Source organism: Aulostomus chinensis, chromosome 3 (genome assembly GCF_037954235.1).
Source record: "Aulostomus chinensis isolate RoL2024-O1b breed Wild chromosome 3, RoL_Achi_v1.0, whole genome shotgun sequence".
Classification (NCBI taxonomy): domain Eukaryota; kingdom Metazoa; phylum Chordata; class Actinopteri; order Syngnathiformes; family Aulostomidae; genus Aulostomus; species Aulostomus chinensis.
This window is the reverse complement of record NC_141322.1, coordinates 10958172-10972917: the sequence shown is the minus strand read 5'-3', so window position 1 is coordinate 10972917 and position 14746 is coordinate 10958172. Positions and strand designations below refer to the sequence as shown.

General features: G+C 41.8%; 1 protein-coding gene across 2 annotated transcripts; it reads left to right on the top strand.

The window, feature by feature from the left end:
* The first annotated feature begins 789 nt into the window (after window positions 1–789).
* On the top strand, window positions 790–14415 carry LOC147267657 (inter-alpha-trypsin inhibitor heavy chain H3-like). Of its 2 annotated transcripts, none has more exons than XM_086198630.1 (22): window positions 790–937; window positions 3660–3695; window positions 3842–3865; window positions 4336–4493; window positions 4573–4677; window positions 5807–5969; window positions 6151–6261; window positions 6356–6484; window positions 6668–6784; window positions 6892–7060; window positions 7627–7752; window positions 7973–8154; window positions 9101–9286; window positions 10179–10318; window positions 10389–10549; window positions 10715–10744; window positions 10833–10862; window positions 11061–11174; window positions 11265–11466; window positions 11581–11756; window positions 11853–11964; window positions 12051–14415. In XM_086198630.1, the coding sequence occupies exons 1-22, from the start codon at window positions 830–832 to the stop codon at window positions 12187–12189; spliced, it is 2718 nt and encodes a 905-aa protein (XP_086054756.1). In that variant the 5' UTR covers window positions 790–829; the 3' UTR covers window positions 12190–14415. The 2 variants fall into 2 exon arrangements, with proteins under 2 accessions (XP_086054756.1, XP_086054755.1); XM_086198629.1 differs by having other exon boundaries at window positions 11046–11174.
* Window positions 14416–14746: the final 331 nt, after the last annotated feature.

Here is a 14746-nt window from a genome sequence, read left to right as displayed (position 1 = left end):
TATACATCAATGGAAGATGGACGGCACTCGAGGGATGTTTTGCCCTTTTTTTGTGGAAAAGATATGAGCCAATTGACTTGGTTTTGCTTTTTCTGTGGTCGCTCTTAGAATGCTTAAATGGCGCAGCGCAGACGGAGGGACCAAATGCACCAGGGACGTCTCAAACTTCCCTCGAGCACCGTCCATCCTGTTTTAAACTTGCTCAACTGCATGTTCAGACTGTCATCCACAAACCATCCTCCTAGATTTTTGAGTTGTCAAAAATTAAGCCCAAAGTGCATTAAAATGTATTGGTGCAAGCTTTGAATTCTGCCCTCATGTAAGCTATTATAGTCGATGGAAAATAGAACACCCCTGAACATCATGAAGCAATCAATCTCCCTGAAACTAAAACACAGGCAATGTACTTTCTATGCAGTTTAATTAGCTTTTTCAATTGCAGTGTCAATAAATACATTTTCTGATTGTAAACCTATTCCTTTTGGAATCCATGTAAGTCCACACAAGTCCATGAAATCATAATGTTCTCTCCTTTATCAGAGGATCTGCTGTAAGCATTAATTCACATCTGAAATCAAGCATTTAATGAGAAAGTCCAGATTTGACTTCAGGTAATCTGTGTAATATTTCCCAAATAGCTGCACACCAGTTTATGGGAAAACACGCTCATGACTGACACAAACAATGAGTGTAGAAGCCAAGGTTCCTCCTCCTGCAGCACGTGGGTGGAGCAAAACCAGTATGGGAAGACTTGATTCCCACATGCCTCAAATTCCCACCACTCTTGTTTGCAACCGTGCTAGGAGATTGTCCTCTCTCTGTCCTGGACATGGCTGCTGTGTGGAGACTCGTACTGCTGTTGGTTTGTGTGTGCATCGGGCCTCCAGTACAGATCCAGGGAGCCCTGGTTGTTTCCAGCAGGGATGCCCTGACACAGGTACTTCAAATAATTGCATGTACAGAGAAATTTAAAGTCTGGTTTGCTACTGTGTATGGACAGACAATACCTCATTAATGTTCAATCTATATGCATTGCCAGAATGAGTTCAGAATGGATCTTGTGTAAATTCTGCTAAGGATCACAGGAAGTGATATGCTTTGCTTTTCTGACAGCTGTAACCAGGATTTTACAAAAGGAAATAAATAAATTGATTCATGCAAAGAGGGAAAACTATCATAGATGCTCAAAAACAGCTGTTTTGCTGGAAAGAAACATCTTTTATGAGCACTGATGGCCCACAGAAGAATCGGTCAAACCTGCGCTTGACAAACTGCAAGATATGACTGATTCTGCCAATGTTTAATATCTTTTCTTGGTAAAAACTGATAAGAATCAGGTTGTTTTAAAAATGTCTGAGTCTATCATGTTAACACTCTTGGAATCAAGATTGCAGACTTGCATGTTGCTGCGAATCTGGAAAATAACATGGCTTTTGAGAATTTTTCTTTTTATAACTTCATTCAGGGACCAAAAGAAAGTTCTCACAGCAGTCCATTAAAGTTTCAAGTCCTCAATTGCAGGATTCCTGTAAAATATTGGATGACAGTCTTTCAGTTGATAGCATGTCACAACATGCAATACGTCTAAAACATATTATTTTCCATTGGTGTCAGACTGCACTTTGAATTCCAAATGCATTTACTAGGGTTAGCAATAGAAGAATATTGCCCCCTATGAACTTTCATCTATGGCCCAAGATGACATGTTGCTGCCAGGATGAAGTGTTCTCTTCATCTCCTGATGTCTCAAAACAATGTCAGCCATTTTTTTTCCAGACATCTGTCCATCTTCAACTGCTTATCAAAAGTCAGGCTGCATAGGTAGCAGTTCCAGCAGGGAACCCCAGACTTCTCTTTCCCTGTTATATTATTCAGCTCTAAGTGGTGCATCCTGTGACATTCCCAGATCAGTGTGGAGATACAGTATAGTCCCTCCACCTGCTCCTCGATCTGCCATGGAGCTCACTTCTAACTAGGTGTGCTGACAGACCTCCGTAGACGGACCAGGAGGATTCTTAAATGATTTGCCCAACTGGCTCTTTTCTATGCAATGGAGCAGTGACTCCATGCTTAAATCCCTCATCAATGCAACAGTGCTTATCTGTGGGAGCAGACACCTCTGCAACTGAGAGGAAGTCATGGGGTTAGGGTTACGATTAGGTTTATTTATACAATAGCACAATATTTACATAATTTAGAAATACAAATGAAAATGACTTCGAAACATAATAGGGTCTTCGCCTGAAGTACCTTCTGGCTCAGGCCCTAATAACACCATCACTTCCTTCTAAACTGTAGAGGTGGAGGCCTAGCATCTAGTCTGTAGACTCCAGTCCTTCTCCGTGGACGACTGAGCCTCTTGCCTGATCCCCAAGAGAAATGCCGGGTGCCCTCCTGAGAAATCCCACTTTCACTTCATCATCATGTGTCTATGATATGGTTCCTTTTTGTTATGACCCGTATTTTATGATCACGTGAACTTGAACTTCTTCACATGGGGAAAGAGTTGTACCCAAATTTGAGTGAGCAATCCACTGGGTTTCCTCTAAGAACCCTGAACTCAGATTTAGAATTGCTGATCCTCATCCCAGCCCCGATGAAGTTCACAGTCTGATGATGCAGAACTACCAACCCTCCCCTCAGCGATTGCATCGAAATCTTGTCTGTGAATATCACAAACAGAGTAGGTGACAAGGTACAGCCCCCAAAATGAGTCTAACTTATGTAGGACCCAGACACAGCTCTCAGTGTGGGCATTGAAAATCGATGGCCCTCAATACTCAACAACAGTGTCCCATCCACACTATTTACCTCTTGTTACATCTTGAACGGTCCTCTACCCCCCCCCCCCCCCGAGGTGTCAATCAGTCAAATCAGTGACAGTTGAGTTTGCTATACCTCTTGTATGTTGGTACCTTTCAACTGGTGGCAGGTCACTGCTTCATGAGGCATCTATGACCTTCAGACCACAGCATACACCTGCAGCTTCAGCAGAGGAAGCTTTGAATGATATTCACTCTGGTTTGGTGCCTCCACAGAGATGGGAGAAGGGTATTGGGGGAGCTGTTCGATGAACAGGAGCCTCCGTGTTCGCATGTTTTGGTTTTCCAGCTCGTTTTAAAAGCCTCTCCTGCTATCAGACCCACACAACCAGATGGTGATCATTTGACTGCACATTTCACCCGAGAGTCCAGTTCATGCAGAAGATGATATACAATATCAAAATTAATTATCAAACCTTAGCTTTGGGCAGTCTGATACCACATTCTGGTACCTTATAATCTAAAATGCAATTTTTTTCCCAAGTAACATGAAACTAATCAAGAATAGAATCTAGGTCCTGTTTCCCACATTACCTATGTTTGTAGCTGCCTCATAATTCTTGCCTGGGTCTTCTCTCAAATCTTCCTTCAGCCCAAATTGAGAGTTTTCCAGCTGTGTTCCTACAGAGCTTCAGTAATAATTTGAAAAATCTTGATCTTAAAGCCATTTGGAAAACATAGTTTACTTAACAATCATTATGAAAGTGATCAAATCAAACTTTTGAATGCTTTTGATTGTGGTGTTCTTGAGATAAAAACAAATGAGGTCTGAGAGTCCAAACTTTCAGTCCCACGTCTCTTGTCTGTAACCATGTGATCGTGCTTATTGTGTTTCAGGAAACCAGAGAAGCTGTGCGCAGCAAGTCAGTCGAGGTATTCAGCTTGAGCTACTCTCTAACTAACAATATTGTTTTGTTGATCCTTCTTACTGCATAGCAATTACATTCCAATCATTCAAAAGTAAACATGAACAAAAATATTGACTGTAAAATTTTGTCTTCTTTTTGTCTTGTCTCCAGAAAAGAAGCACACACTCTTTAAATGTAAGCAACAGATACAATACAATGATTTAAAGATGGCTGCTCCTCAGAAGGAGAAATACCTTGTTGTTACATGTCAGTGTTTAATGTGGACTTCACTGTGAAGCTAATAATAGAACACATAAACCAAGCTGATTGTTTCACAGTAGTGGTATTGTTATTTCATAATGAACTACACATTTTCCATAAACCATTGCTTCCAGATGTCATTTGTTCTGCTCCATGTTCCCTGATGTGTGTTTGCGTGTATTTATTTTTTCTTTGCTTTCCAGGAGAAAATAATCATGCTGGAAGTGATTTGCCCATCTGTATTTTATTCATCTGAGCTTGTGCCAGTGTGAGAAATTCAAAAAGCTCCATCTCACATCCTGTTTTTGGAAGAGCAGCCTCACTCTATGTTGTGTGACATGAATTGCTGAGGGGTGGCTAGTCTTAAACACTCACATAATTCACAGTGCAGTCAATTCTTTCAGATGGCGGAGGTGCACAGTTTCAGAGTGGCCTGTACGGTGACGTCCCGTTACGCTCACACCGTCATGACCTCCAAGGCTCTGAACAAAGCAAACATCTCACAGGAGATCTTCTTTGAGATGGAGCTTCCAAAGACGGCCTTCATCACCAACTTCAGCATGTTAGTTCAGTCTCAGCCCCTGACATCATGATACGCTACACTTGTCTTCATCCTCATCAACTCCCATTGTGCCCCTCAGAGAAATTGATGGTCAGATTTATGCCGGTGAGGTGAAAGAGAAAGAGAAGGCCAAGAAGCAGTATGAGAAGGCTGTTTCTTCGGGACAGACTGCTGGCCTGGTCAGGTATGTTAGACCGAAGGATTTGACTGTAGGATTTGACTGTTGTTGCGTTCAATGACAAGTACATGCAGGGCTGAGCAGCCTGAGCAACAGTCCATCTGCCTTCTTTAAGCTGCCCTCTGGAGGAAAAAAGTCGATTCTTTCTTTATTTCCTCCACTAAGGATGTAAAGTTTTCTGTGGTGTTTTACTGTCTGTCAGCAGGATTATGCAAATTTTTACCAAACTTGGTGAAGGAATGTAGCATGGGTCAAGTAAGCAGGGGCAGATAAACCATTGCACCACCTGGAAACAGGAAATCCTTTTTTTTTTTTAAAACACAGTTCTCCTCCCAGTTACATTTGACTCAACAAACCATAAAGATTTCAGATGTTAAAAAAACAACAACAACAACAACAAAAACACACTCCACTGCAACGGGATCCTCTGGTCTTATCTCAGTCTCACTTCACCTTGGTCTTGGTCTTGACCTCAGAAAGTTTTGGCCACAGTACTCTCTAGTCTTGGTCATGACTTGGTTTTGGTTTAGGTAAGCTTGAATACAACACTAGAAGTCAGCCTAATATGACAAACATTGGTTTACATCAGAATTATACTTGGTTGCTTCAAGGTGAAGTACTGCAACATAATCTATCATAAGTGGGCATTCTCTGGGGCTTCCTAGTTGATGTAGAAAGGGATATTGGTACCATGGTGCATACATTAATCTGTTCCTTCAAATGAAAGCAAAATATTAACAGGTGTCAGCTCCTTGTCATGTGACAAAGCAGCCATACTCTGCTGTTCAGGGGCCAGCTCATTGCTGCTTGTTTGGTTTGGCTCACCTTTGGGTGTAGATATTTCTGCTGCTAAATTCTGATTCATTTTCATCCATCATGTGACACCATTGCTTCTGAACACGACCTTGACCTCCTATCTTAATTCTTTGTCGAGGCTGAACTGAAGTTGTAGAAATGATTAATACAACCGATGTCATTCCGTTTCCTGTTACTAACAATGTCCATATGTACTTCAGAATAAGGCCCAGCTTGGGGGATGTGGAGATTTAGATTTACTTTAGAGCCCCTCAGAATGTCTGTGCACATCAAGGTGGTGGAGGTGTCGCTTTAATGTTCTTTATATCAATTACTTCAGGGCTTCTGGAAGAACGATGGAGACGTTTTCAGTGTCTGTCAACATTGCAGCCAGTAGTAGCGTCAGTTTCATTCTGACCTATGAGGAGCTCCTTCAGAGGAAACTGGGCCAGTACGAGATTCTGACACAAGTGAAACCCAAACAACCTGTCCAGGAGTTCAAGGTCAAACACATGCATCAGTAATTTCACTTGATACACTGGTAACTGACATTAATGTCTCAGAGACTGTCTGCTTGTGTATATCTACACACACACACACACACACACACAAATATATATATATATATATATATATTTGTGTGTGTGTGTGTGTGTGTGTGTGTGTGTGTGTGTGTGGAGACAGATTTCGGTGAACATCTATGAGCCCCAGGGCATTGCCTTTGTTGAGGCCACTGGAACATTCCTCAGCAATCTGCTGCTCCCACTGGTGAAGAAAACAGTCACAGAAACCAAGGTAAGCTTCCTTTTTTTTAAAAACTCTTCAGTTTATACACCCTCACTAGTCTTTTAAACACAGAAAAATAGTTGATGTTGTTTATGTTTCTCAGGCACACATCTTGTTCTCTCCAACACTGGAACAGCAGAGGAAGTGTCCAGGATGTCAAGGCACCATAATTGACGGAGATTTCATTGTCAAGTATGATGTGAAACGAGCACAGAGGCTCGGAGAGGTTCAGGTCAGATGCCAACAAACACATCAAACCAGTTATTTCAGCTGGAGTCACCCATTGTTCACCCATGTACCCCTATATCTGACAAAACCTAAAAGGCCCTGCAAATTTTGTTTGAATCACAATGACTGTGAAACATATTTAACTGCTGATTCAAGGTGATGTTTCCATATTTCTGTCTTCTCTCAGATTGTAAATGGGTATTTTGTGCACTTCTTTGCTCCTCCTGACCTACCCAGAGTTCCAAAGAACGTGGTGTTTGTGGTAGACAGGAGCGGCTCCATGGGCGGAAAAAAGATAGAACAGGTAAAAAACTGTGTGTGTGTGTGTGTGTGTGTGTGTGTGTGGGGGGGGGGGGGTTACATATGCATTATGTATCTTCATATCACATGTGAACCTATGAACCTTTGCAGACCCGCGATGCCTTGACAGCCATTCTTAAAGACCTCCATGAGGATGACCAATTTGCTGTCATCCAGTTTGATGATAAAATCATCACCTGGAAACCCTCTCTCACCAAAGCAACGAAACAAAATGTGAAGCAAGCCATCGCATATGTCAGGAAAATAAAAGACGAAGGAGGTTAGAGAAAAATATTTAACCTGATGACTTTGTTTTGCTAACCTTTGTTAAAATGATACTTAACCCAAAAGGTTTATTTTGCCTTTGAAGTGCTCATAAATACATCAAGACTTCCACCAGCCTAACAACAGCAAAACTGTCCAAAAAAGTCAATTTAGACACTCTAAAGTGTATTGTTTGGAATCTACCATCTTTCTTTATCAAGCTGTGCAGACATTAACTGACCTTTTTTGGACAGAGGTCGGTCTTTCTGAATTAATTTCCTCTGTAAACATTTTTGTGGTTTCAGCTCCACTCTCTTTTCAGAATATAATCACTTCTTGCTAAAAAAAAAAAAAAAAAAAAAAAAAAAGCCAAGCTTAAGGCTTGAGTCCCTAAATCAGTGGATGACACTGTTGAGGCTTTGTCCACCTTTTTTATGCAGTTTGTGCTTGGACAGAGCTCAGCTCCAGTAAATGTTCCTCCATATTTATGCTTTTCTATTTTCTTCATCATATTCAATGTTCGGACGTAAGAGCAACATATAACATTTGTGGCTTTAATTTTTTTTTGCCTTTGTCTTTCAGGCACTAATCTCAATGATGCTGTACTGAAGGCAGTGAGAATGTTGGTGAAAGACAGAGAGGATGAGAAGCTTCCAAGCAGGAGTGTGGACATGATTATTTTATTGACCGATGGGATGCCAAACAGTGGTGAGTTGGACACTTCTCATCTGAGAGTAGGTTTACCAAAGAGGACTCGACTTTTGCCTGTTGCAAAAGCAGGTGGAACATTAATGAGGCCATTTAATTTACAAAATAATTCAAGGGTTTCAATTGATTTGTAAGACCTTAGATAAGAAAAGAAATATTTTGAGCATATGTACAATTGCCTCGACAGTGTTTTCATTGCATGCATGTTAACCTGAATTAGGAGAGGCTGACCTACCAACAATCCAGGCAAATGTGCGTACGGCTACTGAAGGGAGGATGTCTCTGTTCTGTCTTGGATTTGGAAATGATGTGGACTTTTCCTTTCTGGATGTGCTGAGCAAACAAAATAAGGGCGTGGCTCGAAGAATCTTCCAGGCCTCAGATGCAGCCATTCAACTCAAGGTGGGATATAAGGAGGAATAAATAATGTTTAAAACAAAGGGCACATCAGGTCCAGTCATTTTTATTTGTCTAGCGCCAAATCACAACAAAAGTTATCTCATGACACTTTACAGGTAGAGCAGGTCTAGCATCACACTCCTTCAATGAATTTACACCCAACAATTCTCTTATGGGCGGCATGGCTCAGGGGTAGCGTGGCCATCTAGCAACTGAAAAGTTGCTGGTTCGATCCCCGATCCCGGTGACCATGTTGAAGTGTCCTTGAGCAAGATACTGAACCCATAATTGCTCCTGATGAGTAGGTTGGCGCCTTGCATGGTAGCCTCCACCATCAGTGTGTGATTGTTTGTGTGAATGGGTGAATGAGATGACACTGTAAAGCGCTTTGAGTGCCGCTAAGGTAGAAAAGCGCTATATAAATTGAGTCCATTTACCATTTACCATGAGCAAGCACACCCTGCAACAGTGGCGATGAAAACCTCCCTTTTAACAGGCAGGAACGTCGAGCAGCTCCAGGCTCAATGGGGACGGCCTTCTGCTTTGACCGGTTGGGGGGAAAGAGAGCAGGAGAGCGGGACAGAGACAAAGACAGATATGCAGAGGGAAAGAGAGGGACAGAGATAAAGAGAGAGAGAAAGAGAAGAGACTGCTCTTCAATGTAGAGAGGACCGGAACAGGGAGACAGTTCCACAGAAGAGGACCCTGATAGCTGAAGGCTCTGGCTCTACTTTTAGAGACTCCAGGGACCACAAGTAACCCTGCATCCTGGGAGCAAAGGGTTCTAGCTGGATAAAAAGGGACTATGAGCTCTGTCAAATATGAAGGTACCTGATTGTTGAGGGCTTTGTCTGTTTGAAGAACAATTTTGAATTCTATTCTGAATGTAATTTCCATGTCCAGTGGCCAGCAAGTGTCTACTATTTATTTGAGTGTGTCTTTTTTCCAGGGCTTCTATGATGAGGTGGCCAGCCCTCTACTTTCAGAGGTGAACCTGCGATATCCTGACAATTCAATTGACTTCTTGACCAAGAACAACTACAACCATTTGTTCAATGGGTCAGAGATTGTGGTTGCTGGTTTGCTCGGTGACAGCCATCTGGATAACTTACAGGTGGAGGTGTTTGCCCAGGGGGTGAGTGATGAAAAAATGTCACTCAAACAACATGATAAGACTTCATCTTGTAACAGTGGCGAATTATGACATAATATGATATATGTCTGATGTTGATTGAATATTGAATGATAAAAGTGACATTGCAACTGACACTCTAGAGGCATCTCTCTAGGGAAAGCAGTGCCACATGGTCAGTTGAGACTATTTAAATGGGATTTCCATGTTCATGGGCAGCCATTATATGAAGTAGACGATGAATCCTAATGAGTGAGCCATGCTAGCTGTTGTTTATGACCAAATATCTTCCAAAGTAATGACCTGCCCCGCACCATCAGCTTCTTAACAAATTATAGTAAATGTAAAGATGTTATGCTACACCAGCGTTTCTCAAAGTCACCCGACATCCAAACATTAGTTCCCCCTCACCTTTCGCTTTGTTTATGGTTCCGCCGCGAAAAAATTCCGACGTCCAAACATTAGTTCCCCCTCAACTTTCGCTTTGTATATGATTCCGCCGCGAAAAAAATTCCGACGTCCAAATGTCAGTTTCCCCCCTTTTCCCCCCGATGAGGGGGGGAAATAATGTTTGGATGTCTACATTTTTTTCGCGGTGGAACCAAAGCGCGCTTTAAACCTCTTTCATAGCAACTGTTGTCAGGTTTGTTTTTAAAATGGAGAGATATTTGACAGGGATGAAACACATTTTATTTCATTTTTTCTAGTTCTGAAAAACTAAAGGAATGTTTGTAATTTTTAATAGGTCAATAAAGTTAAAAATGGCCTATTTTGGGGGAATGAAAATTTTTCTTCCTCCAAAGGGGGGAATGACAGAAAAAGTTTGAGTACCACTGTGCGACACTAACATTTTTGGCTGCCCTCCATGTTAGCGTGATGATCTCTCCTTTTATAGCCTGATACAGATTTCCAAGCGCAAGGGAAAGCCAGTGTGGTAGACTGGAATGCCATCTACCCAGAACAGGAGTACATCTTTGGGAATTTCACTGAGCGACTGTGGGCTTACCTCACCATCCAGCAGCTACTGGAGAAGAGGTATGCTCAGCTAAATTTGTCATTATTGCGCATCATTTGTGAGTATAAAACAACCATTGTTTTCTCCCAGTTATACTAGTGGACAGCAAGAGATAGAGAGTATGACAGCCAAGGCCCTGGACATGTCCCTGCGTTACAGCTTCGTCACGCCTCTCACCTCCATGGTGGTCACCAAGCCAGAAACTGAGGATGGACCTGACAGTCCACTCATTGCTGATAAACTGACTGAGGGTGAGACTTAATTAAACATTTGTTATTATATGCAAAACAATAGTGATGACCTTATGAGCTGAACTCTAAAGTACTCCTTCTTTCTTTTGTAAATACACAGCACTTTGTTCATTATTAATGTGTGTGTGAAAGTTGATGCTAAATGTTTTGTGTGTTTTCGAACAGACCAACGACAGACAGCAGAGAGAAACAGAGGTATGACATTTGACTTGTCTCTATGACATACTTTGCAAATCTCATTGTGAGGTAAATAACTTTGCTTTTGCTTTTATTATGTTTTAAGGTTACTGGACCAAGGCTGTTCAGCCAGATGGTAAGACTTTCCCACTGCTTTATTCACATATTTACTTGTTTATTTGGTTTGTTAGTGTTAGTAGTGGTGCATATGAGTCTACACAGTTTATCAGACATCTTTGCAGTCACTTTTTGAATCATGATGACATGATGAGAACTTGTGTTGTGCAGTATGTAGTAGCTGGTCTGTATTACTGTTCAGATGATGTTTATCTAGTGGATGGAGATCCACATTTCATGATCAAGCTGCCAGACAGAGATGATGCACTGTGCTTTAACATCAACGACCAACCAGGAACCATTTTCAACCTGGTCAGAGACCCAAAATCAGGTCAGTCCTGGGTGTTACAAATGCACACAATCTCTCTTTTTTTTGATTGAGAGGTATGAGAGGGGGCAACAAATCTGCCTTTACTTTTAGGGTTTGTGGTGAATGGACAAATAATTGGCAAGAAGAAGCTTGTCCCAGACGATAAGAGCAACACCTACTTTGGCCGTTTTGGTATCATCCACCTGAGTCTGGGGGTGAGGCTGGAGGTGAGCACGCAGGTTGTCTCAGTGTTCCAGAATGGCAAAATGGTCAGGCTACTGTGGTCTGATATAGCTTCCATCAAAGAAGACAAGTGAGTAATATTGAACAATACAGGGAATAAGAAATATATTGTTTTTTGGACCAGAATTAATTGGAATTTATCACATTAACAAAAAATTTCCTTTGCACCACATTTTGCCATCAGTATGGACCTAAAGCTGACAAAAAACTGCAGCCTGACAGTCACACTGAGGCACTCAGTAAAATTCATGATCATCAGACACACAAAGGTTTGGAAGAGACGCCATGATCTACAGCACTACCTGGGTTTCTACACGCTGGACAGCCACCATTCGTCCTCTTCAGTTTGTGGTCTGCTTGGTAGGAGGAGCTTGAACAATGATAATGTTTTTTTATAGGATATATGTTGTTCTTGTTATGCTTGAGTGGATTTAAAGGGGTTTGTTTCCCCTCCAGGTCAGTTCTACCACGGTGTTGAGTTTGAAGTGACAGACCTGCGTTCTGGACAAGACCAGGAGAAACTAGATGCCACCATGTATGTGAAGAGGCAAACACTCAACGTGACCAGGTGCCTCATCTAGTTCAAACCATAAAGGCAAGGTTCTAGAACATGTTTTCTGCTTATACTCACCACTAGTTTTCACTCATCTGCAGACACTGGCAGAAGGACTTCAGCAGGGATGTGAAGACTGGGGAAAGTATTCCCTGCTGGTTCATTGACAACGATGGAATGGGCCTCATTGATGGGAGAGCCTCTGACTACACTGTGTCAGACCTTTTTGAGACTGTTTGAATCTTTATAATCTATTAATAGAATTTAAATAAGGCCACAAATTACATCATAATTGTTTTGCACTTTGACAAATTCTAGTGTATAAATCTAAAAGCAAACACTACTTACTACATTTCAAAGACTGGTGTGACTGGTGTGTGTGTGACTGGTGTGACTCAGCTGTGCAAAAATTATCAAGAAAATTGGTGAACAATATAAATGAACAGACTTGTTTACAAAATGTTTTGCACAAGTTTGTTGTGGGAATTTTTTTAGCCATGAATTTAGTCTTGTAGACAGTAGGTAAAGCCTGATGGTTATTTGTAACTCCTTTCTTCTGACATCTCTTGTATATGCATTGTGAAACACGCCACATTGCTTCTTGTGGGGGCGTAAACATTGTCAAAGATGGTTATGATACAAATAGTAACCCTTTACATTTGTATCTGTATCATAGTATCCCCAATAACTGTATGATAGTATGATAGTACCCCATGGTAACAAAAGCATCCGTCAACTTTTACACTGTGTAGTTCTTGCCTGCACACATACACACACACACACACACATACACACACACACACACACACACGCACACGCACACCAAATGATCCTGTATAAAGATTAGTTTAATCTGGTCCTGGTCATTTCAGTCTCCCAGTACACCTTCCTTCTTCCTTTCTAATGAAACGTTAGAGTTTTCTCCTTGACATACTTCACAGGTGTGGAGGGCGAGCATGGGTGCTGGGTGGGGTGGGTGATCGATTTTCAATGTTTTTGGTATTAAATGAAAAACCTGAGTGAAAGTCATAGCGGTTCAGTTTCAGGTTTTGTTTTTTTTTTTACTTCAAACCTCCTTGTTATATAATTCCTTAATTGGTTCCTCTCAATCAGTGTTGTTTTCGTCACACTGGACAAAAACGAAAATGACAACATCAGACCCCTTTTTTCCATGACGAAAATGAGACTAAGACGAATGTCACCATAGCCCTGTAAAGACTAAAATGTGACGAAATTGTACACATTTTCTTCTGACGAGAACGAGACGAGACTAAATTATTAGTAGGTGGACGATCAAAGTTTCAAAACACGCGTTTTTTTTCTGCCAAGTATAACATGCGTGGGGCTGCACGGTGGTGCAGTGGTTAGCACTGTGGCCTCATAGCAAGAAGGTTCTGGGTTCGAGTCCCGGCTCGGGCGTGGGATCTTTCTGTGTGGAGTTTGCATGTTCTCCCCGTGCCTGCGTGGGTTCTCTCTGGTACTCCATCTTCCTCCCACCGTCCAAAGACATGCAATTTGGGGCTAGGCTGATTGAATTCTCTAAATTGACAGTAGGTATGAATGTGAGTGTGAATGGTTGTTCATCTCTGTGTGTTGGCCCTGTGATGGACTGGCGACCTGTCCAGGGTGAACCCTGCCTTTCGCCCGTAGATGCTGGGATAGGCTCCAGCCCCCCCGCGACCCTTACTATGAAGGAATAAGCGGAAGACGACGATGGATGGATAACATGTGTGCAATGTCAATCAAGAGCTCAAACATCAGACTGGAGCCAGCTGTAGCTGTTGGTCCTAATGGTCACGCCCCGATCATCAATACACACCCACTAAAAGCCTCTCATGCGCGCAAACACATGCACACTCAAAGACAAGTCTGGGCCTGTCTGCAGCAGACGAGACACACACCATGGCAGCAGCAGCGGTGTCGGGTGGTCGTAAAAAAAGGGATGATTAAAGCATAGCTTTAGTCTATGTTAGGCCAGCCCTGTGATGCATTTTCTTTTTTGTATTAAGCCTGAAGTTTTATGGTGGTGGTGGTGGTGGTGGTTCCACCTCCCCCGTGGTGCAGAGACCGCTTCCTAGTGCTACATGCCAAAGCTAGAATGAATGGGGCTGCCAGGGGCCCCGCTAATGTTGGCTTGTTTAAACCAGCCCTTCTATTAATTTAGCATGTTATGAATAAAACCCCTGTCCATTTGTGGACGGGTGGCAAGTGAAATGCTCTGACCCATGTTTGTGGGACTGGGAAACACGGTAGTCTTCAGACCTGTTGCTGTTCCCTATGTAAGCAACACACCTGGATGCTTTAACCAATAACAGCAGCTAAAGTCAATATGTAGGACATATGGTCATTCATATGGAAGTCAAGTGTACTTTTATTTTTTGTTTAATCATATTTTATTGTGATACAATACTCATATTGTGTGCCAGTGTGTTGTCTGCATCTGCAACAAAATAATAAAAGTAAAAGGTAGAGAAAGAAAAAGAGGGGAAAAAACTCACCTTTGAAGGTAGATCAGTTTCAGTGTGCTTCATTCTAACACCTGTATTGGCCTATTAAGTACATACACATATATCTTTTATTCATAGGTATCTTTGATATTTGACTAAAACCTTTGAGTTTTCGTCTACTAAAACTAGACTAAAACTATCAAGGATAGAAATGACTAAAATGTGACTAAAACTAAGAAGCATTTAGTCCAAAAGACTAAGACTAAAACTAAATCTAAAATGCCTGCCAAAAACAACACTGCTCTCAATGTTGTGTTATGATTTAAAATGGTCTTATTATTTGCAAGTCA